The following is a 24,219-nucleotide window of genomic DNA, read 5'->3' as shown; positions in this document are numbered from 1 at the left end:
TTGCTTTTTTGCGGTTGGGATACCTGCCATTATAAGACATGACGCTGTGCGAAAACTTAGAACCATCCCTTGGAAAGGCCGAAGGCACCCTTGGGTTGGGAAAGGCTGTTCTGGAAAACATTGGCTCATTTAGATACAATTATGACATAGAAAATACTTACAAGAGCCAGTAAAGAAGCTTCCTCTGGAAGTTAAGGCTGATGGATGCATTACTAATGTCCAACACCAGTTGTTTGTGCGGCTGAAACAAAAGGTCGGATTGCGAGAGCTGCAAGTGTGTGACACGAACGCTGAAAAAGATCAAAGTGATTCACACTCATTACATTGATCAATATATATAATACTGTATATAAAGATTTGTGATCCAAGGTATGTGGGCCGTAGCTTTACTTGGCATCTCCATCAAAATACGTCCACAAGGTTTGTTGTTTGGAACTGTCTAGTGTTGGAAATTGCCAAGAGGGCCATAAAGAAAAAGAGCTCATTTGTTCTCGGCATAATCTAAATGTGGCCATACCCATTACAGCCTGATTGTGCAATCTCCACATAGTGCAAGGGCCTGTCTGATTGGATCCAAAATCAAAAGGATGTTGAGGAAGGCCCTCACATCTAAATTCCAGGTTCTACACCCAAACGGCAATGTGTCTAGCCAGAATTAACAATATCCAGTACCAACTCAACCAGTCTGACCTGCTTAAAAGATATACTGGGTGCAGAATGCTCAGGAGACCTTACCTCCAGGCGTCTGAAAAAACACAGAAAGGTTATTATATATGTTATATTATTTATTATATTATCGTATTATATGGCTATCCATGCTCTAGATTTAAAGAACTGTAGGCAGTGGAGTAACAATCACCATAGCGACCCAGGCGGCCGTTATGGGGCCCGGGGCACAGGGGGGTCCGGCCAGGACATCCCCCTGATGCCGTGCGGGCCGTCTGGGTCGCTATGGCATCTCAGGTTGCTGGCTGTCACTGGCGGCTGTGAGGAGGAACGCGCCACTATTCACATGTGCATGTTCAACCAGCAGCTTCGGAGGAGGTGGCTGGGCCCGTCGTCGGCAGCCATGGATGAGGCGGAGCCCAGGATCGAGGAGGTGGGGCTTAGCGATGGGGGAGGCAGGGAATGGCGATCGAGCAGGTGGGGCCCAGTGGCGGAGGAGGCAGGGCCCTCAAGCGAACGTGGAGGAGATGGAGGTGGACAGATGATAGGGGCTGACAGGTAAGAGGGCTTGCCCGCCCACCTGAGACCCCGCAGAGCCCACCATAGAGAGTCTATTTTATTCTGCACGGAGTTGTTCTTTAACATAGCCAGCTTCCTTTACCATATTTCCCTTTAATATGGGTCTGGGTCCTTGTCAACAATGGTGGCTAATGGCATATACCAAAATATACAGTACATTAACCCTATATATTTCTCTTTGCAACATGCCCTGGTTAGGGTACCTTCACACATGCCTGCACACTAAAATGCACACCACTAGCATTGTGTTGTTAACAGGGCACATATAAAAAAATTCTGGGTGCCCTTGTGGTGACTGGCATTGATCCGGTGTGGAAAATGCCAGTCACCGCACATCATTTGAATGCACCCTTAATCATGGGACAAAATAGACCAGGGCAGCCAAACTTCAGCCTCTGGGAGTCATGCCTGTGGTTGTCACAGTCTTTCAATGCCTCATGGTACTATTTCCACACAAGCTGGAGGGTCAAAGTTTGGCTACCCCTGATATAGACCATGCTGCCTAATCTACCATGCAGAACATCCAAACACCCCCTAATATGTATGAGCTATATTAGTCAAAGCTCCATCCCCTTGGCTGTTGTAAGTCCAGGACAGCTGGTTAGTATACCTACATACATACATACTCACTTGTTGATGCTGTAGGAGAATTTCCCCTCAGTGCCAGTCAAATCCGGGATGGTGATATTCTCCAGCTCCTGTTCCACAAACTTCAGGCTCTCCTGTTTTACTAAATGTAAGAAATACCAAGTCATTCTCTGCTCGTAAAATGTAAATCAAATATAATGCATATCCTAAGTGGACTTGAACTCAAGAGAAATGTTCATTTGTCTTGGTATGTAAGTTTGTGTAGGCGCTCCTGTGTTTACAGCTTCATAGCTGCATATCTGCAGTGTGAGATCTCAGGCACTGCTTCCTATGATTGCTAGTCTTAGGAGAATCGGGGTGAGATTTGCTGATGTCACTATCGCTGCTCACTATTCTCCTTGCTGGAGGCTCTGAGATGATGAACAAAGCTCTGTCTCTACCAAGATGGCCTCCTCCACACAGAGGCACAGTACAGAATAAGACACTCCACTGCTGCTAATGACATGGACAATCACTATTTTATTCACTGGCTAAGACTTATTTGCCCAGGAGCTTTGCTGTGCTTAATTAGACACTTTTGAGTGTATTTATAAACACTTCACAGAGCCATTTGCCCTTCAAATCTCTGTGAGTGTTCGTCCTGTGCAAATAGAGGCAGAAATGAATGTTCTTCGTATATTTCCTTTTCCGGTCGAAAGTAACATCTGGAAAATACCACATTATGCCCACTAGACAGAGCAGGGGAGCATAAGAAATATGTATTTCCTTTGCTCCTCAGCTCCACCTAGTGGCCTATCATTAACATACAATTCAGAACACAAGCCCTGGCATCTTTTACCCTTTGTTAGGACAGACAGTGTCCAAAACAAGTTTGCAACTAATAATGAGATATGCTAGCACAGTACAGACAGGGTAAATTATGGTAAACATTAACTCCACAGCCCTCGCCATAACATTACATAGAAGGGGTAAAATGAAGCCCCAGATGGCAGTAAAACCCTCACAGGGTTTCTAGACCTTTGCACTCTAAGACCTGGTTCACACCTGTGAGTTTGCGGAAATGCGCACAAACGCAAAATGCGCTTTGGTGCCATTATTTTCTGATGGCACCGCAAACTTGTCCAGCAAGTCGCACGGTTTTCCACGCATGCCAACGTGCACAAACGCAGCAGAAAAATGCACCCTGGACGTCAGGCAGAACAGTGCACTGGCCTTTTTGCCGCTCGTATATGACCACATTGAAATTGCGAAAGGCAAACACAGCATCGGGACGCGCAGGTGTGAACCAGGCCTTATACTTATAAGTACTAAATACTCAATAATACTAAAATCTAATACTAGGGGGGAAAAAAGTTTGACTGGACATACACTTTAAAGAAAAGTGATTTATATATTTATAAATACACAGTATACACGGTATAAGTCAAAGTCAAAGGGGGGAATGTTTCAAAACTGGAACAGACAGCATATGGGGCAGTTGCCCATAGCAACCAATCAGCTTCTATCTCTCATTTTCCAAGCTTAACTGAACAAACTGAAGAGAGAAGCTGATTGGTTGCCACGGGCAACTGCTCCAGATTCTGTCTGCTCCAGTTTTGATACATTTCCCCCCAACGTTTCCCAGAGTTGATGTTGTCTGTGGTTAATTTCGAGGAGCTCAACCTGCTGCAATGAGTCCATGAACATCTGTTTTTCAGCAGGGCCAGAGGAGCTACAGAGGATGGGAGCGTATCATCTGTTGATTTTACTTTTCCAAATCCTGTTTTCAGTTAAAAAATCCTTTACATGCCACATGGATAACAAATGTGGAAAAAAAATATCTGACTGGGTTATGATAGTATTAGGGAGGATGTCAAACATCTCTCTAGGCTACTTGTAATGACCATGGATTTCTGTCATTGCACAATTCTATGCACCTCATTTTAAAGGAGAGCTCCAGCCATCAATAACATGATAAAAATGTATAGCCCTTTAAATGTGAAATACAAAAATGACAGCTTTTGTGGCAAGATAAACTTTTAGTCCAGAGCTCTTCCTCACAGTGCTTTTTTGGCACCACAAGATGCCCTAAGTCTGTTGGCCAGCATCATTCAATCCACTTCCTCTGAGCTCAACCTGTCCTGGACCCACCCCCAGCCCGTGACTGTAACGTGAAAGGAGAAACAGCAAAGCTATGAGCAAATTAACTGATTATCTACTTCTGCTGTGACTGGTTGCCAATTGCAGGATGGGACGCCGGCCAAAGCGCCCCAGGTTGCTATGAGCAAGACAGGGAGATGTGTAAGGGCCATACACATCTCCCCGCCTGTTTCTTAGCAACCAGAGCGGGTGGGGACATGTGTATGCAGGAGGGACGCCGGCCATAGCGTCCAAGATTGCTAAGAGTTGGGTGGAGAGATGTGTATGGCCCCTAGACATCTCCCTGCCCAGTTCTTAGGAAACTGGGATGCTCTGGCCGGTGTCCCACCCATCTCCTAGTAACCAGTGATGCCATTGGTTTTCAGGAGCTGGGCTGGACACAATTTGTTGTAGATACGCCTCTGCCAGCTTTACTGTTGCTGTCTGCAAGCAGGGCCGGATTTACTTTCTCTGCTGCCCCAATGCCAGGTTTCTCAATGCGCCCCCCTTATGCCGGCTGCATACATGTGATCTCTGCGGCATCGCCGAGATCACTTGTACAAAACAAGCAGCAGCTTCCCCGCTGTACATTTAGCCCTGCTTGCCCAAAGCAGGGCTAAATGCAGAAAACTACTACCTGCCCGGCGCACGGAACTGCATGGCCCGGGCATTGGGAGATAGGAATTCCACACCCCTGCTGCCCCTCTACTCCCTGCTGCCCCAAGTCCAGGCCTCGGTTGGCCTTGTGGGAAATGCGGCCCTGCCTGCAAGTGAGAATCATTCAACATTGCTGAGGATCGTGTAAGAATCTGATCATTCAGTTCCAAAAGATCATTCAATTATATTTTATTTATTTTTGTCTTCCGACTGAGCTCAATAGTCGTGTCTTTTTTCAACCTGATTCTGTAACTATTTTAGATCTCTACAACTAGGACAGTGTCCAGAACATTACAGCTTTATCATACTCTACTCACCAAACTGCAGCCCCTTGGATGTGATCCTGATCCTGCAACCGGAATTCTGGGAGGACTTTGATGCCACAAATGGCAGGACAAGTAACAGGAAGTACACAGATATTGAAGCCATTCTTCTCTACAATATAGAAAGATACAATTACACAGGAAATGAATTGTTAAATAACCCATGGTATGTAAGTGTATATATACATTCATTTGTTTTAGGATCAAGTAGGGAATGGTTTAAACCTCTGCCAATTATTTTCTTTGGCTATCTGTGCCCCATATGAGAGATTTCCCCTTACATCCTGTCCAGTAGACACATCAGGAAGCAAGAGGAAAGCTCTCAATGTGAAGGAAAAGAAAAGAAAGTGCACAACCTAGTGCAATAAAAAAACTTTTCTCTCATTTAGCCCCTGGGCCTGGATGAGAAAAACCTTAATGTTTATATATGGCCAGCTAAAGGGGAATTCACACATTTTAGAGTTGTCCCCAGACTAGGAGGTGAGGGTACAAAACACAGCAGGGACTGGTTGAATGTTCTAGTGACAAAAGACTTAGACTGGAATTCACTTCTCTTAGATGAGATTTCCTATTTTTCCATCTCCAGGACAGCAAGTGCCCATGCGACAGGGTGACAATGAAAGAGGACAATTATGAGTCAAAGCATTTTTACCCTGTAACAGGAAATAAATGAAATGGACCTTAATAGCAGGATCGCCAGGCATTATTTTAAAGTAGTATTAAACTCTCAAACTTTTTTCCAAAACTTAATTCAGATCAAATATACATTGCCCAGCAAAGTTTTTATTTTTGCCTAAGCACTTACAGTCATCATGTTTCCAAACAGCTCCAACTCTTTCAGCTCAGCTTCCCTGAGCTCCCTGTCAAATACAAGATCACAAGGAGCAGAGTGGTCTGCAGAAGCAGTCCATCTATTATCTTCGAGAAGGGAGAAGGGGAGAGCAGGAAGCATGGGAGTGTTTTGCCTCGCTATGTGTCAGAAACCGTTTGTTACTGCGCGTGCACAGAGTCCCATTTTCCATACCATTTTAAAAGTGGCACCTGCACGCATGCGCGCGTGCCATGGACCGGCCGCGAAAAAGCACGCCAGTCGGCACACAGGAAGTGACACAATTGGCTAATGGATTTCTCTATTTAAGCTCAGCCTGCTTGTCTCCAAATTGCTGGATTGTCTTTCAGCTCCCCTGTGTTCCTTGCTTTGTATTGCCAGACTTCTGATTTGCTATTTGACTATTCTTGTTTGCTGCCTGCCCTTGACCTTGGATCATTTACTGGACTTTGCCTCTGCCTCATCCTTTTGTACCTTGCCTGCCCGATTGGTGTGACCTTGATTACGGATCTTGCCCTGCCTTGCAACCAGCACCTGGACTCCAGCTTGCACGGTGTTATCACCACTGGCACCCGTGCCACTCGCTGTCTGCTTGGACTCTGTCCCCAACTCTTGAGTCCTCGGGACACTAGGTGCAAGAGAGGCCTCCTCACACATTCAGTCTCCAACCAGGTAAGTGACACTATGTCTATGTGTTGGTGACTGGCCCGATATCCTGTTTTAAGGTGGCTCCATAGTCCCCTGCAAGGGATATCAGGGCCAGTGCTCAAGGGAGGAGCTGATTCTGCAGGAAACTAAAACTTTTAAATGTCAAGAAGCAGCATCCATTGTAAGTGATTCCATCAGTATCTGAAATACTTTAAAACATTTTTGACTTTAATATCACTTTAATAGAAGCTGACATTTGAAACAAATGTAACATTTGTTTTGAAATTACATGAACATGAAAAACTTCTGTGAGATTTTAGTGATTGGGTTCACATCTGCTTCAAGAATTTCAACATCCAGGCTGTTTTCCTGTCGTCCCACCACTATAACTGTGATGTCATGACCCAGTACCAGACGCAAGCCCTTATTGTTCCTCCATTCACCTTTATCATTGATGTTAATTCAGCAAATGTGGTTACTGTCAGTAAACAAGTGTCATTAACAGATGTTCGGTTGTTGTGATCTGAAGTAACCCTCTTGAAAAACAAACCTGATTGTTGCACAATAAGCACATATAAAACTGAATCATCCATTCTCATGGATTGTCTTTGATAACCGTCTGCAGACGACTATGTGTAGAGTTTACTGGCATGCTATCCCTCTCCAGAGCTCCGTCATATAATAGTGAGGTCTCTAGGGAGAACATCACACACATACAGCTGGCAACCTTGTCTGCTCCCATCCCTGTTATTAAGTATACAAAGTAAATGTGGGCAATCGCTGTCCACAACAGGGCGAGATGTTGGCTACACCCAGGGCACATACAGACTTTTTATAGACTTCAGTTCTTTTATATGGGATAAGAATAGAAATTGGCCATGGAGAGCCACACACAATAATTACCCAATTTTTTTTCTTTAGCCAAGACATGCATGCCTCCATTATCTCAGTAATGATGACTATGTTGGAAAATATGTCTACCCACAACTAGAAACTTGAATTTAACTATGTAGCAAAGAAAGAGATTACTTCTATACCTTAAAGCAGAACTCTGCGCAAATCAAATCTTAACCCTTGCAGTGGGGTTACCCCTGCACTGCAGGGGGTTAAGTGATGATTTTTGCCTGAGGAGGTAAAATAACAAAGTAATACTCACCCAAACTGCGATCCCAGCTGGGTCCTACACTGCTCCCTTCAGCCAGTCTCCTCTTGTGTCCCTCAGCATCCTCACGTTCTATACAATGTATAGAACACGATGACTCACAGGACCTGAGACCACTGGAGCAGAGGGGGAGAGAGGCTGAGGGGACTGAAGAGCAAGCCAGGATTGTGGTTCAGGTGAGTATAACTTTGTTATTTTCGATCCCTGGACAAAGCAAGCAGTTAACCCTTGCAGTGTGGGGGTAGCCCTACTGCAAGGGTTAAGATTTGAATTGCCCAATGTTCTGCTTTAAACTGGACATGCACTGTAAGATTTCCCCCAAGAGACATTTTTAGATTCCCTCATGCACGCTAAACAGTGTGGATAGAGAAATCCCTGGTGTTGGCTATTGTATTTAGCAGCAACTGCTGTGTACTGGATCAGCGTCCGTATCTGATTGGATGCAGGCACAGTTCAGCTTATAATTTTCTACCAGGCTCCTTTGACAAAGTCAATTTAAAAATCAAATTTTGTCAAACCAGGCTGTGCCAACAGGACCAACGCCAGCTCAAAATTCAGCTGATTCAGGGGGCCAGCTTTTTTTTCATAGGCATCCTCAAGCTGTAAGGGCCTTATCCCCCTTGTGCTCTTTTTTCTGCATTAAAGCACATACATTTTATTGCATGAAAATACATTTCAAGTACAAATCCCTTTTTTTCTATCTAGTTGGTTCACAATTGATATAATATAATATAATACAAATAGGATATAAATGCAATTCGTGTGCACCAAATGCTTTTGCAAACCCAGATAATACCATATAAAAGAAGCAGTGACATCATCACTGTGCTGTACATAGCCTGTTCAGAGAGCAAAGCTCTGGCAAGGGGCCCGCCCACTACAGGCTGTCTGCAGAAAGCTATAAAAAGGGTGGGTGGGAGGAAACAAGACCAGTCACCCTGCACAAAGAGAGAGCAGCAGTGACCGGTCTTTATTACATGAAGCTCCTGCACAGAGGTAAAGTTTCACGCAGGATTACTGCAGAGATCTGGAAGATTACACATGACCCTCATATTTAGACAATATTTGCTTATCCTGAAATCCAGCTTTAATAAATGCCCAACTGCATATTTTTGCTTTTAATATCGGCCTAGAGTTTACTTTTAACAAACCTTAGTAAATACTTTGTGACACAGAAATTAAGCAGCATAACAGCTTTGAAGACTGACTTTTTTGGTATGGCAAATATTTTTGCATGATGCATTATTTTTCCAGCCGGAAAAGTCATGAACAATATGTTTTGCTGTTCACAACTGGAGATATTATCTTAGTAAGGAACTCTTTGTTTTGTTCCTGGAGTAAAAACATTAAAAAAACACAAACAGTATATTCTTTGGGATAGAAGTCATTTGTCTGATGGTCTGCCAGCGTTGTTCGATGGCTGGGTGACGTCTGATTATGGCAGGGGGTCTTCTGCCCTTTCAGGTTTTTGTTTAAAAAGAAATAGGTTCTCGTACATTTTTCCAATATGTTAGTTTTCATGTCTTTCTTTGAGTATGTGTATAAAATGTGTTTGCTTGTATAAAATTCTAATAAAAATATATTAAACATAAACAAATAAAGTCCCTATGTAGAGACTAGTGATGCACTTGTCACATGCTTTGTTCTTCTATATACAGTCGACCCCCGCAAAGCCACGGTTCAGAGTTTGCGGCCTGAGTCGTTCGTGGATTTTTCCCATATAGGGGTAACATCGGTATTTTACATTCTAGCACTGCGGGAGACATAGTAGTACAGTACTGTACTGTATACGGGTTTATCTTTACATGCTTTTTTTTTTTTTTTTTTAAGGGTAATGTATTAACCTGAGTTTGAAATTAAATTAAAGTGTTTTGGGGGCATATTTAGGATTTAAACTATTAAAATAGGCATTTATAGGCATTTTATGACCACATTCCAAATTCACAGTTTTTCACAATTCGCGAGTGCTCTATGAACGTAACCCCTGCGAATTTCGGGTGTCCACTGTATTGATACTCTTGTAGGAATTTTCTTTACAATACATTACTCATATTAAAATTGTAAAAAAACAAAGATGTTCATTTAACCCAGTCATATTTTGCCCTCTAAAACACTTCAGAAGGGCAATTGAATTAATGGATTAATCATAATGTATTCTAAATGATAAAATATAAGAGCAGATGGTTCACGGTTGACCTACTTCTCAACTGATATAACAGTATTCAACTATCCCTTAAGCTCCCTGTCAATCTGTTATAAGCTTTGGCCAACACCAAGGCAGTCATTGGTATGAATATGTGGTGTACAGTTTACATTTGGAGAAAAGGGGAATTACAGGCACAAAAAAAGCCCTGTCTGCTACAAATCCTCTCCCCTAGATACTCAAACTCACATTTTTTAAAGTCAATTAAAGGAAACCTGTCTTTAAATATGCAAATTTGTAGGTCAGTTGACCTTGCCCTAGCTTCATATTTCTTAAAGGTGGTTGTTGACTCCTCTTTCTGAAAATGATATTGTTTACCTGGCGGTCATGCTGATGTAATGCCTTCTGTACTTTCTCAGACATTGACACATACATTATGACATCACTTTACTTGTTCCAGATTAGTGACTCAAAATATTTTGAAATAGGGGGGAGAGGTAGCACACTGGATTCCGGCTGTGGGTTGAATGTCCTAGTTGGGTGTATAATGTTTTTCAGAAGGCATCTCTTTGAGAGGATGGAGGAGGAAAAGGCAACACACTGGTTTTACGGTCCAGAAACTATTTTTTGGTCACCAATTAACATTTAAAGAAATGTGTGGAGGATTCATATCCTGCAATTGGATAACACTGTTAGATGCAAGACTAGCAACCAAAACAGACTCTACACCTTGGACATAATTCCCATCAGATTCACCAAAGTTCAATCAAAGCTTCCATGCTCTGATGGATGGGATCCTAAAGAATCTATTCATCAGGAAATAAGACGTACTGACTGTCTTTGAACTGAATTTAGCAATGAACAAACTGTTTTTGGACTGTAAAAAGAGCGTGACACTCTTTCTTCTACAACCTCTCAGAAAGTATTGAAGGCAGAGAACCAGCATGACTGTCATGCATATAGTTACATAGTATTAAGGTTGAATAAAGACACAGGCCCATCAAGTTTAACCTTTGTGTGTCTGTGCATTTGTGTTTGTGTGTGTATATCAGTCCCTGTGTGGTCTAGTATTTAAGAGTACCTGTACCCCTGAATGTCACGGTCTCTGAGGAAGGTATCTAAATGTTTTTTGAATTATTCAATATTCTTTGCTGATACCTCTGCTTGTGGAAGAGAGCATTTTCATAAAAGAGGTTAGCTATGACAGCCCCCAAATTTCTCTTAGCACAGCATTCCTTTAATAATATTTTAAACCATCACTGCAGTTTAATCCTTTCCTGCCAACAATATATATATATATATTAATATTCTCCGGCATGACAACACTTTGCATGGCTGGTGGCTCTCAATCTCGGCTGTCACTGATAGCTTCCTTTCCCTCTGACAATCAAGAACCAATCAGAATGGTACCCAATTCTGTGATCACTATGTCAGCTATGACATAGTGATCATAATCAGACTGGAGGCTTCACTGACAAAATAAGCTTTCATCCTGCAGATGATCACCGCTAACTGTAGTGGCATCAGTTTTATATTATAATTGTCAGATACAACTGAAGTAATAAAAATTAAGTTTGAGAAAAATCATTCTGCTCATTCCTGCTATAGATGTAGTAAGCTATGCATAACACATTCATTTTGAATATATATTCAGTGGATGAACTCAGGAATCTGAGCATAATTAGTTGTGAACATTTTTAGACTAATTTATGTAAATTTACTTCTAATTTAAGCGGCATTTTAAATTGCAATTAAGACATAGCAATATCTATTTTTTTTTTAGCCATAGTTGCAATATTTAATGTCAAAGGAAGGCTTTAGGCGTGAAACATTTGACAAGAGTTTACTACATGGGATTCAATTTGTTCATAGTACTACTGTCTTTTTTACGTTGTTCTACAGCATGTCCTAACCTGCAATTAACTTTTGCTCGTTAATGGTTTTCCCAACTATGCACATGTCAGGTCAGTGAACAGAACCAGAGGGCTTGGGAAAATGCTATCACATCCCCGCTGGAAAAATGGGTCTTGAAAGATGTACTCTTTAACCTTTACAAATTCCAGAATGTATATTCAACACCAAATACATCTTTAACATATAGTAAGTGTGATCAAGTGTAAAAAAAAATTACATTTGTGTTCTCCTTCAAAGAAATCTAAGCCTATACCTTTATTTTATGTCAGAACACCTGGGGAAATGCTTTCCTTGGCCTGTCGTAAAACTGTCTTTGTTAGCCAGGAGACATGGGAAGATATGACAGAGTATTGCCTCAGTGTAACATGACAGAAGTGTATGGGACTTGTGATTGACTAATAAACCAAAATTCAAAATTGCTTTAAGAATTCCTCTAACATTGCCATTCAATACAAATGGTTTTCCAGCCTCAACACCGAGTGTTGAGGCTGGAAAACCATTTGTATTGATTGAATGGCAATGTTAGAGGAATTATTTAAATTATGTTAATCTCTCCTGACAAACTAATTGCATACTGTACATAAATATTAAAAAGTTATAGAAATACCTAAACAGAATAAGTTTTCCTATTCCTCCAGTAGTGGTCCTGTGATCAAATGCCCAGGCATTGGACAGGCAATACCAGCAGAAGAAGAAACATGGCTATTGTTTGGCCAGCTCTTACTGAATATCAGTTCCATAAACCCCTTTGACTGGGCTCTGGTGACTAATGTCTTAGCTTTGGTAGTAGATCAGAGCTGCAGATAGGCATCAGGTTTGAGGGGGTCCAATGTATGGATCAAAGCCTATTATAGTTGAATCAGAATGTTTATTTGCCCTAAACAGCTTAGGAATGTCCCCCTTCTTAATGACCAAGATCAGGGAAAGAATCCATCAGCTCTGTTTAATATTCCTAGAAGATAGTTTCCAAAGTCCGTGTCTGCATGATGTACTCGGATGCATGCTTCGGAAACAGTTGTGCATTCTACAGAACAATTTTTACAAGTTCTCATGTAAGTTGCTGATATCATGTTAAAATTGTCACTAGACTAATAAAAACGAATTTGCCCATTACATAACTACAAATCAAAACATAAAATCTAAGGAGCGCAACTACCAAGAGGAGAATTTGTGGACTTAATCTGGCGAAGGGCCCTGTGGATCGATGTGATAAGAACAGAATATCAGGAGCACTATTATTCTTGGAGTGTGGATGTCTATGGCAGTGTGACAGCAAAAGGACTTACAATTCGGAGCTCCCCTGGTTTCTGTGCGGCAGTCTCCTGGAACGGATCCTGGCTCGAAGGGATGTCTCCGGTGGTGTAGGTGGCAGATCCGGACTAGATGTAGAATCATATGGCCGCCCACGTACTCGACTGGCTGGGCCAAGCCGCGTCGGTCAGGAACGGAGAAGAAAGGGGGAGGAGCTACAAGTGGCTGTGGGACGCCGTGCACCGTATGTCACTGGTTACAGTTGGGCTCCTGTCACAGGGGAGTCAGAGGTCTCCGGGAAAGTGGCTACGCATTTCGAGGGGTTGCCTCTTTATCAAGCCTCAGGGTGATCTAGTGATAACTAGTAAGTATAATTATGTTTACACTGTAGAGGTAAATAATTACAAATACCACACATGGCTAGGTGTAAGAATTCCAAAGACTGTACAGGACTTGTGTAAAGAGACTGTCCACTCAAAACTGATATTTCAGTTCTTAATAAATGATGGAGAGTTCAAGAACCTGTATGGACAGAAATATTTGGTGACCATTACTGGCCTCCTTCTAAAAATTTGAATCGCTTGGTTATTTCAAACTTTCAGATCCAAGCATGCAGCCAATTAAATTGGTACTCCTTATCTCCATACACATTAAGGCCTCATTCGCACAGCGTAGAGTTGGGCCGCACAGATGCGTGTGCCGTGCACGGCCATATCGGGCCACCCGGGAGGGACAGGTGCTGCTTGTGATTGCACGCAACAGCCTGTTATTCCCTATGGGAGGACGTGGCCGTACGGCATCGTACGCACACCCGAACTGCACATCCGCGCAGGTGCGGGTGTCCCTGCTCGGACGCAGACAGTATCCATCCTGCCTGCATCTGAGTATGGACACCCGCACGAATGTGCAGCTCGGGTGTGTGTACGGCCGTGTACTCCCATAGAGAAGAACATGGTGCTGAGTGCAACCACACGCAGCACCTGTCCCTCTCGGGAATGGCCCGATACGGACATGCACACCGCACGCGGCCCGACTCTACGCTGTGTGAATGAGGCCTTAGGGTCAGTGAATCAAAGCATTGGAGCACTTGGACCAGGCAACTAGTGTTCTTAAAATGAGAGGTCAGCAATGACTGCCTACATATTTCAATCAGTACAGTTTTCTTTTGAATCACCATGCAGATTATGAGGGGTTTAACTATCCTCAACTAACTTTTTTCACATTTTTTTTTACATCAGGAGAACAGAAAGACTAGGAACACTCTAAGATGGTTTGGAGCAAACAAGGTGTTTGGAAATAAAGTAAGAAACATTGGAAGAAAACATCAAGAATCAATTACAGGTCTCTCTCATCGTTTTAAGTGGGAGAACTTGCACAATTGGTGGCTGACTAAATACTTTTTTGCCCCACTGTAAGTGACTCAGCCCAAGAACTGAAGTAACACATTTTTTAGTGGATTGACCCAGAAGTAAAGCAAAAAGCAAGGTTCAAAGAACAATAACCTAGAGAAAGATATTCTCTTTCATTAATCTGATGTAAGGTGAAATCTCACTGGGTAATATGGGTTACAGCACATACCTTGCACTGCTTTATTAAGCTTAAACTAGAACCTCTGCAGATATGAGGTAGATGCAAAGGCATACTGTATGTGTGGCCCATGGGCTTCAAGGATACATTAAATTAATAAATTTGTCTTGAAGTATGTTAAAATGTATGTAAAGCTAAAATTGTTCCTTTCTGGTTTTGGATAGAATATGAAAGGAATAAAATACCAGTCTGTACCCCTACTGGGGAGATGACCCTTCCCTATTTGTCTTGTTCTCACCATTGTCACCAAAACAGAAAGTGATGGGAGTTTCATGATTTAAGCATACCTGAGCATTTTGTTGCACAATTCCCAAAGCACAACACTCAAGATGAAGAATATCATCTCAATGGGCCCCGGTGACACATGCATGGTGTTTTGTTGTGACACTTGTCCTTGTGTCGCTTGTTGGCTGTTGTATGAAGCTCAAAAAAAGTATATGAGCTTCTTTTTGGGCAGAATGTTGCATTTGTGAACTCTGATGGAAGTCCCTGAAAAATGTGAGTTTACACATTTTTTTTAGGTGCTCCCTTTTAAACTTAAAAGTCTATGAGCCAGAACCACATTATTCTGCTCCTGTACTGTGGACTCCTTCTCTAGCCTAAGCTAAAAAGACACATTTAGGCTGTACATGCGCATTTTTTTCTTTCTTGGTTTACTAGGTCCTACATTTTGTATGACAAATTATTCTACTACTTTACTTTACAGCCAGCATATACTACCCTACTGGATTTATTTGAGTCGGAATTAGGTTGTACTGTTTTACAATATTAATGCTTGCTCTGCATATGAAATAAGGGGGAAAAAAATGGCTTAAAGAAAAGTCCATCAGAAAGCATATGGTGACAGGCACTCTTGTTAGGAATGTTCAGCTAAAATTCCTAGAAACAAGCAAATCATGTCTGTAAATTGCAGGGTATGTTCAATCTTGCATCTGACTCCTCTGGAAGGGAAAAAAGACAGCTCTGGAATACACTTCTGAAGAGTACACTGATTTATAGGCAATCTGAGGATAGGATATCTGCAATTGAGCACCAGTGATTAACTTTAACACCATATCCTGCCTCTGCTTGCTTGTTCAACCATGTAAACGGCATTTAAGACTGAGCTTCTGGGAGCGTTCTATGTTTAGCGAGATCTACTTCACTCCTGATAAGAAGACTAAATACATAATATTGAATGAAACTTACTGCTCAAAAATGAAATCAGTACAGCTGTGGTGATTGATCTTCCTAGAGCAACTGAGATACCAGAATAATGCTGCCCATACACCTTACAACCATCGCACGACTTTCGTTATGCAATGGTTGTTAGGTAATTAAAATCTCGTACGATCTGCCCATCTTGGACAGGCTGATCGTACTTGCGATCATCGCAAGCCCTCCCCGCCGAGGGGAGGGCTTCCGATGATTCCAATGCTGAGCAGGTAGTGTGCGCTTGCGCACACCGGCCCGTTCGGCATTTGTATTCTGAGCACGCCACTAACCCGCCGAAAATCGCACGATTCTCTGCGGGTTTTTGAGCATGCTCGGAAGACAAAAGACGTGCGACCGTAAAGTAGAAACGTTTGCACGCCTTCCATACACCTGCCGATTATCGCACGATCGATGGATCACCCGCGCTTATCTTACGATAATCGGCAGGTGTATGGGCACCTTAAGTGTGGATTAGCAGGAAATCATTTAAGCTGGCCATACACCTTACAATTATCTGCAGATTTTCTATGGTCAGATGGAAAAAGTGCAACAAATTCCTCCATCTACGCTAAACTGTGTGGATGGAGGAATCTCCCTCTGGGCCAAGCTTCAGTATCTTGCTAGTCGGCCCCACTGGCTGTCAAAATACCTGAACAATCTGATTGGATGCAGGCATTAGTAAAATATTTTGAGAGCCAGTGGGGCCGACTAGCAAGATTACGGAAGCTTGGCCCAGGTGGAAATTCCTCCATCCACACAGTTAAGTGTAGATGGAGAAATCTGTTGCACCTTTTCCATATGACCACAGAAAATCTGCAGGTAATTGTAAAGCGTATGGGCACCTTTAGAGTGTTAGGTTATATGATGATAATTTATAACACCTGGAGGAAATCAACTGGAGGGAAAAGTAATATTGTTACCCAAAGACCTGAACCCTTGTCTCGTCTGATAAATGAAATGTGATTCGTTACTATGGGCAGCTGCTTCATGTTTCTCCAGCTTTTTAAAAGAAGAATATATCATCCATTAAAGGAGAACTATGAGATGAGTGCTTTTCACTCACCTCATAGTTCTAGCCGACCTGTGACAATGAGACTGTCACAGGTCGGCTCAGTAGATCGGGAGGTGAGCGAACATATACGGGTGTTCGCTCACCTCTCGATCCTGTCACGGCTCTCTGCCGTGACAGGGGGAGGGGCTGGATTCCCCTCTCCGATCTGCCAGCGCTGACTGGCGGAACGGACGGGGGAGGGGGCGGGTACAGCTGGCTCTGCCTCTAGATAGGCAGAGCCAGCTGTCACTCACGCAGCTGGGCGGATCTTGACGTCGATGTCGGGATCCGCTCCAGGTGCGGCGCCTCAGTATACCGCGAGCTGTAGCTCGCGGTATTCTGAGCTTAGGGTAACGGGAGGACGCTAGTTTGTGTCCTCCCGTTACCCTAAGGAGAACTATGAGGAAAAACACTGACCCCATAGTTCTCCTTTAAGATGAGGATTCCAGCTTTCCAGATAAGCAGAGGTAACAAAGTGACACAAATGATTACCAGCAACAAAAAGAGTGGAAATATTTCTTCCATTTGAGTGTCGAATTAAACTCTGTTAATAAAAAGAAGATTTTTTTAAATATTGTTGGGCATTAGAAGAAAGAAATTAAAGTCCCATAGGTCATTTAGATCCTTGGTTCTCAACTGGTGGGTCGTGAGTGGGTCGCCACATGCCTTCCACTTTTCAAGGTGAGAGGATCCTCAGACTCCTCCTAGAGAAGCACTGTCAGTTCTCATATCGAGCAGCCATTCAAAAATATGATGCCCGGTGCCGATTGTCGACATGGGGTCAGGTGGGGTGGGGTTATGTCCATGAGGGAGCGCCATCCATACCTGCATGGCTTACAGCTCATCATATTCTGGCTCCTGGCACCTCTACGGGCACGCAAGGGAGCTTTATAGGGTTGTACAGATACCAAGTACAGTACTCGGTACAAGTACATGTACCGATACTTTTGAGCTCCAAGACTAGACTAGAGAAAAACTCAGAAGTTAGGAGGCAGCTGTCATTTGTAAGGAACACACGGAGCTCCTGGGATTTGTACATCTCTGTTTTAATGTACGATTTAGTTTTTATAAATATAAATAAAGGGATGCACAGATACCAGTTTTGCGAGTACGAGTACTGGTACTTGCCGAGTACTTACAAGTACGAGTACTGAAACATTTTTGTTTATTGTCATGTGACAGTTTTTCTAAAACAATACAGACTAATGATTTCAGGCCAGTGGTGGAGTGCCAGGCCAGGTCCCAGCTGCAACCGCTGCAACCCTGATAGTTCTCATGAAAATGCCAAATATCTGCACTGGTACTCGAAAAAAGTATCTGTGCATCCCTAGAGCTTTACAAGCAGTGCACATATGGATGGAGCTCCATCACAGCACAGCAGCCCACACAGGACCCCAGGTTGAGGATCCACTCCAGTTTCCGTAATGGCAACCCATACGCACCTCCCACCCACAGTTCGATCACCTGCATCGGAAACCACAACATGGAACATTGCAGTGCAACTTGGGTCGCGACTTAATGACTGAGGACAAATGTGGGTCCCGAGTTTACACAGGTTGAGAACCACTGATTTAGATTATGCCCATTAATCCAACATGCCTGTGTATGATCAGATCAAGTCTGTCATTTCTAGCTACATCACTGCAAGACATAAAAAGGGATTTTTTGGGGGGGCAGGTGAAAAAAATAAATTGTTGGGAATTAGAGGAAAGAAATTACAATCCCATAAGGGCTCAGTGATCATTTGAAGAATGCCCATTAATCTGACATGCCTGTGTATGACCAGATCAAGCCATGAGCTCTGTCATTTCTAGCTACATCACTGCATAAAACATTTTTGTTTTTTTTTGGGCAGGTGATAAAAAATAATTCTTGGGAATTAGACAAAAGAAATTAAAGTTCCATGGGGACTCATTGATTATTTGGAGAATGGCCATTAACCAGACATGCCTGTGTATGACCAGAGCAAGTTACAAGCTCAGTCATTTCTAGTTACATCTCTGCAAGACAGTTAGTATGTGAATCCTGGATGGGGTCCGTACTATGCAGGGATTTCGAGTTCCAAAATTTGTATATTGGTTGAGGTAAAGGGCAAAGTAACCCACAGCAATACAACATTTGTTTTTGTGCTGACTGCTCTGAACTGGTGAAAGGTGGAATGTCAATGGTTGCTGTACGCCACTCTACTTTGCATAACCATCCATGCTCTTTGAATTGTCTTATTGACTTATAGATGAGTCTACTTATTATGTCTTATTAAAAGCCTGCCAGAGATAAGTTTTTGTAATACAGAATTTTTATTCACTCACATACAAGCACATAGATTTAACAAAATATGTTTTCAACCTAATCGACTATGAAACTATGTAATTAATGGTATGATCTATATTGATTGGATAATTGTGTGAGCAATGGAGAAAAAAACCACAGGTAGTAAAAGCAAACTAATTAATTGTAGTCTAATGCAAAAAAGTATTCGGTTCTTACTTACCTAACCCCTGTGCTCAATAATAGATTGTAGATGCTGTGCAGATCCTGCAATGGCACTAAAGCATAGATGGGGCTGCAGAGGCTTATATAAAGCACACACTCACACACATACACACGCACAGTACGCTCAGCCCCTCCTCTTTCCCACAGACCACACAGCTGGACACGGAACAGACCCTGAGGCTGCAGCTCCAAGTAACAGAGACTGGAGGTGGACAAAAAAACACAACATGAAGACATTGAATTAAATACAAATATACAATGCTGAACCACAGGAGTCCTACAATTTGCTCCAAAAAATACAGGATTGCATCACACAGTGACAGCAAACAAAAAAAGTATACCAAAAAGAAAACATGAAACACCTGCAAAAAAAATACAGTGATGGCAAGATAGGATTAATGTATTAGTGAATTCACAATCATTGCCAATCAACAGAAGGAATATCCTAGAACTGGAAAAAATCCAGCGAAGGACAACACAACTATTAAGGGGCTGGAGGACCTCAGCTATGAGGAACAATTAAAGTGACACTAAACTTAGTTCAATCTTAAAAATGCATTCAAGTTCCATAACTATTTGCAGGCTTTGTTTATATTTACACACCAGCAAACCTTAATCCTCGAATAAAATATTTAAAAAAGATTACCGATCATAGATTCACAATTCCTATATCAGAACTGATCTTTGTCTTGTGCAGAATAGAACTTTGAGTCTCACATAGGTACCATACAGCACTCAGACTATACTCCCGTATTTATAACAATATGATAAGCCCAAAAATGCAAGATCTGAAACTTGAATGCTTCTTCTCTTTTGAAGGATAAAATATAGTAAGTTGATATCTTTATGAATAACTATTTGCATTAAAATAAGGTTTCTACTCCCATGATATGAAAGCTCATAAAATAATCTAGTAACAAGAGGTATTCTCATGGGTATTCTCTGGGGTACAATTACTTGGGAAAAGAAAAATTGCACAAATTAACTTAAAATATTATATTAAAAAAATATTCGCAAACTTCATAACTTGAATAAAGAATCACTGACTATGTCTGCTGGAAAAAAACTGATACATTTAACAAAAGGATATAAAAACTTATTGGACAAAATCTCACAAAAAAATGTTGTCACATTATTAACACAAAGCTTTACAAAGAAGGTAACAAATGTAAACTATTTTTGGCTAACCTGATTAAAAACTTGAATACCCAAGAATATATCCCTCTAAAAAAGATCAACACATGCCAAACATTATAAAAACATTTTATAATTTTTATCAGGACTTCTACAATTTGAGTTCAGAGCAAAAAAGAATCTTGGGAGGAGGAAGATATAAATTAATGAATATTTAAAGAGTATTAACCCTTTTCCTGCCAGCGCCAGGGGGGCAACTGTAAACAGACTCCTGGCACTTATAGCTTTACACTGGTAGCTATTCTGGCAGCTGAGCTGCTGTTAAATCGCTTCCAGGGGCCAGTGAGCAGGGTCCTCTGGCCATGCTTTCCAGACTCCACTGACCCTTCTGTGGGCAAAGCACCAGCGGTGTTGGCGAGTAGTGGGGAGTGAGAGCAGCAAACATCTGTCTCCTTCCCACTAAATGGAGCCAGAAGCGACACTGATTGCATCACTTCTTGCTCCTCCAATGTCATTCCCTGGCTAGAGAAGCCAGGGAAGAAGCAGCTATTCAAGCAAGATCTGTGCTTGAATAGGTTCTTTGAAGTGAAGAGGCGACACAATTTTTAAGCTTGGCATGTTGGGTATCTCTTTACTCAGCACAACCTCATCTTTTATACTTTACAAAAAAATTGGGTATTATATTGTGTTTTTGTGCACTAAAATTAACTTAAGTGTAATTTTTACTAAAATCTTGTTGTGCTAATACCATGCGATGTAAAAATTTGCAACTGCGACATTTTATTCTAGAGGGTCTCCGCTTTCAGGAAATATATCATTATCGGCGGTGGGGTGGGGGTATTCAGTTTCAGGCCTAAAATGTGGATGATAACATGTATGCAAAAAAAAAAAAAAAACGCATTGGCAGCAGAAAGGTTACACTGACTAAGATTTCTAATAAATATAAAAATAGAATAGCATGAGAATTTACTGAGAAATAAATACGTGAAGCAATTTTCTCCTTCCCTAACAAAAAATCTCCAGACCCTAATGGTCTGGATTTCAAAACATTTTATTGAATATCAGTAAGACATTATTGCAAAATGTATAATTCCATAAACCCCTAAACAAATTTACTTTCACAATCTTTGATGGTTTTTGATGGCAAAACATATACAAAGCATATGCAGATGAGATGTTGTTTTATTTAAATTACCCTTCAATTTGAATCCCTAACCTAAAGAATTGGAAACATTTGGTATAGTGTCAGATTTGAAAGGTAATAAGGTTAAATGTACTGTAAATGATTGAATATAAATATAGTTCAAAAATAATTGCAGCTTATAAATTCTTAATTTGAAGGAAAAAAACCCTACATAAAATATTATATTTATCTAAAGTAAATTCCACTACCCTTATAAACTTAAATTCATCCCTTTAATAAATCATTTTAGCAACTAGTCTTCAATACCCCTCTCTCTAGGTAGGAAGATCAATGTCATTAAAATTATTCTGGTACCTGAATTACTGTTTAGATTCCAAGCCTGACCTTTTAAGGTTCCATCAGTATTACTCAAACTCCCCAAAATTATTTTGAGTTTTATTTTGAATTAAAAAATTCACAGAATTAATCTTAATGTCTTTTGCTGATACAAAATGAAAAGACTTTACTTACCAGGTCTTGACTTACCTGATTTACATTTTGAACAAGGCCATAATGTTTATATATTGGCCTGCTGGAGTATATAAGTCGCCCTGATAAACAATGGATTGGATTGGAAATAATTTTCTCAATACTGGATTGCACAATACAATCTAGTTAGATTCTGCCAGGTTTTGAAGACTTAATGGGCAAAGCACAGATTTGCCTTAAAGCATATCTAAAGTAAACCAAAAGACCTTAGTTGCCTACAAGTCAATTTAATTTTCCTTCAGAGAGCCCTGTAAACTCTAAATGGCTCAGGTGCTCTGAATTTCAATTTTGACCAGCTCCTGTGGTCAACATAACAGTCCCACCCACTTCCTTTCTCTATTAGCCAGTGAAGCCCCCATCATGGTGATTGGTCAATAGTGATGTTCCAAACGTGGAAAAAACCCTGTTTTTCCCTCTAAAAAGTTCCTTCCATGCCTTCCTTTTTTTTTTAATAGCTGCTATGACATTTGAATGATGCTGTGGAAGGGAATGGCAAAGATTTCACCACGTGGCAACTTTCTGGTTTACTTTCACCAACAATCAAAGAGGCGGCACATCCTCCAGACAATTTCTGGAGCAGTGAGGAGGACCGAGATAAGGAATCAGAGAACGCCTCTTGTCAGTGCCTTACAATACCTACTATTTTCCATCAACTATTTACTATGTCCCTCCAAGACAGCAAAGCTGCGTGTGCAAACAATCCAGTCTTGTAAAGAACTGAACCATGTTTCTGTAACACTACTGCTTTACAGTTTTACATTTTTATGACACAGCACAGCCTTGTCTGAATGGGCAGGAGACCTAATTTTTCTCTGCTGGGCTTAAGTAACACTTATAGGTCTTGTCCCTCCCCCAGCCTGTGACTGGACAGTAAAAGAAGAAGCAGGAGACTGATGAGGTCCTCTCTGCTCTCTCTCCTCCTATAAGCATCGTGAGCCTTATTGATTGGCTCCCTGTGCTGCGTCTTCTTCTTTCTCTCAGCTTTAAATCGGCAAGCCACTAAAAAGAGTCAGCAAGCATATTATGTATGAAAGCAGAAAAATGTGTCCAGGAGGTGTTTCCATAGAGATCAGCCTGAATAATGTGTTCCTTTTCTAAGCTGTTGAGAAAAAACAATACCTCCCAGTATTTAACAGAAATCATCCCATCACCACCTAGATCCACCCAACCACCCAAAATGTTACCAAAACCACTTCTATTCCCTGTTTGTACTATCCGTCCATTCCAGGCCACAAAATTGCCCTCAAAGGGGATCCTGAAAAAAATGCAGCAGGAATCTGATTGGCTTTTTTCTGTATTCACTTACCCCCCTTTCTTATCCCTCGTTTTACACATAAGGATTGTGTTAGCTTTACACATATCAAAAGATAGAAGCAGCACCGCTACACGTGACAGCCTGACCCAGAACTCCATGTAACTTGTACTTTGGAATGCCATTTACTCTCCAGAGTCTCTCATTTGTATGACAGAAGACTGTAAGTGGTGCCTTCCCACCACAACAGAAAAACATTGTGGTTAGGGAGATTTATTTAGTATGCTGGAGAAGCTGACACATGCCACATGAATGGAACTATCCATATCTACTTACAAGACGAAATGGTGCAAAGTGGAACACATGTCTACAGCACTGATCGTCAAACCAAAATTTGACGATGACAATGACACATTTATCACAACAATAGGACAGTGCACTACAGCATTAATAGACTGAGGAATTGACTAATGACTATCAAGTTCAAGTTCTTAGCCCAAATCAGGGGTGGGCAACTCCGGCCCTCAAGCAATGCTTTAACAACAAATCGCAACATGCCTCTGCCTCCGGGAGCCTTGCCTGTAACTGACAGTCTTGCTATGCCTCATGGGACTTGTAGTTCCACAACTGCTGAAGGCAGTTACCTTGGGAGGCATCTCATTGGTCACGTGTGCCTGCTGCCCCCTTTCTGGCCAGAGTGTCCAAGGCTGCTAGGAGCTCTTAGCAACCTGTGATGCTCTGGCTAGCATTCCATCCAGCTTACTGACATCACTGGTTGCCAGTGGAACACTCTGGCTGGTGTCCCGCCCAGCTCCTGGCAACCAGTGATGTCATTGAGCTGGGCAGGATGCTGGACAGAGCCGGAACCAGAGCTACTGTGCACCCATCACCGCCCCCCCCCACCTGGTAACATGCGCTGCCAGCCCCCCGGTAACATGCACCACCAATCCTAACCCCC

At 41.9% G+C, this 24,219-nt stretch overlaps 1 protein-coding gene across 1 annotated transcript in view; it reads right to left on the bottom strand.

The window, feature by feature from the left end:
• The window catches only part of PLTP (phospholipid transfer protein), a 38,395-nt gene extending 19,074 nt beyond the window's left edge, over positions 1-19,321 (bottom strand). Inside the window, exons 1-4 of the mRNA XM_018559048.1 lie at positions 19,204-19,321; positions 4,926-5,053; positions 1,876-1,975; positions 162-290 (exon numbers count right to left, since the gene is read on the bottom strand). Coding sequence (XP_018414550.1) covers positions 162-290; positions 1,876-1,975; positions 4,926-5,037 — 341 coding nt within the window. The 5' untranslated portion in view covers positions 5,038-5,053; positions 19,204-19,321. The remainder of the gene's footprint in view (positions 1-161; positions 291-1,875; positions 1,976-4,925; positions 5,054-19,203) is intronic.
• Positions 19,322-24,219: the final 4,898 nt, after the last annotated feature.

This window comes from Nanorana parkeri, unplaced genomic scaffold (genome assembly GCF_000935625.1).
Source record: "Nanorana parkeri isolate BGI_ZX_2015 unplaced genomic scaffold, ASM93562v1 scaffold377, whole genome shotgun sequence".
NCBI classification, from domain to species: Eukaryota; Metazoa; Chordata; class Amphibia; order Anura; family Dicroglossidae; genus Nanorana; species Nanorana parkeri.
The sequence above is the reverse complement of the archived record's forward strand: the minus strand, read 5'-3'. Positions and strand labels throughout refer to the sequence as shown.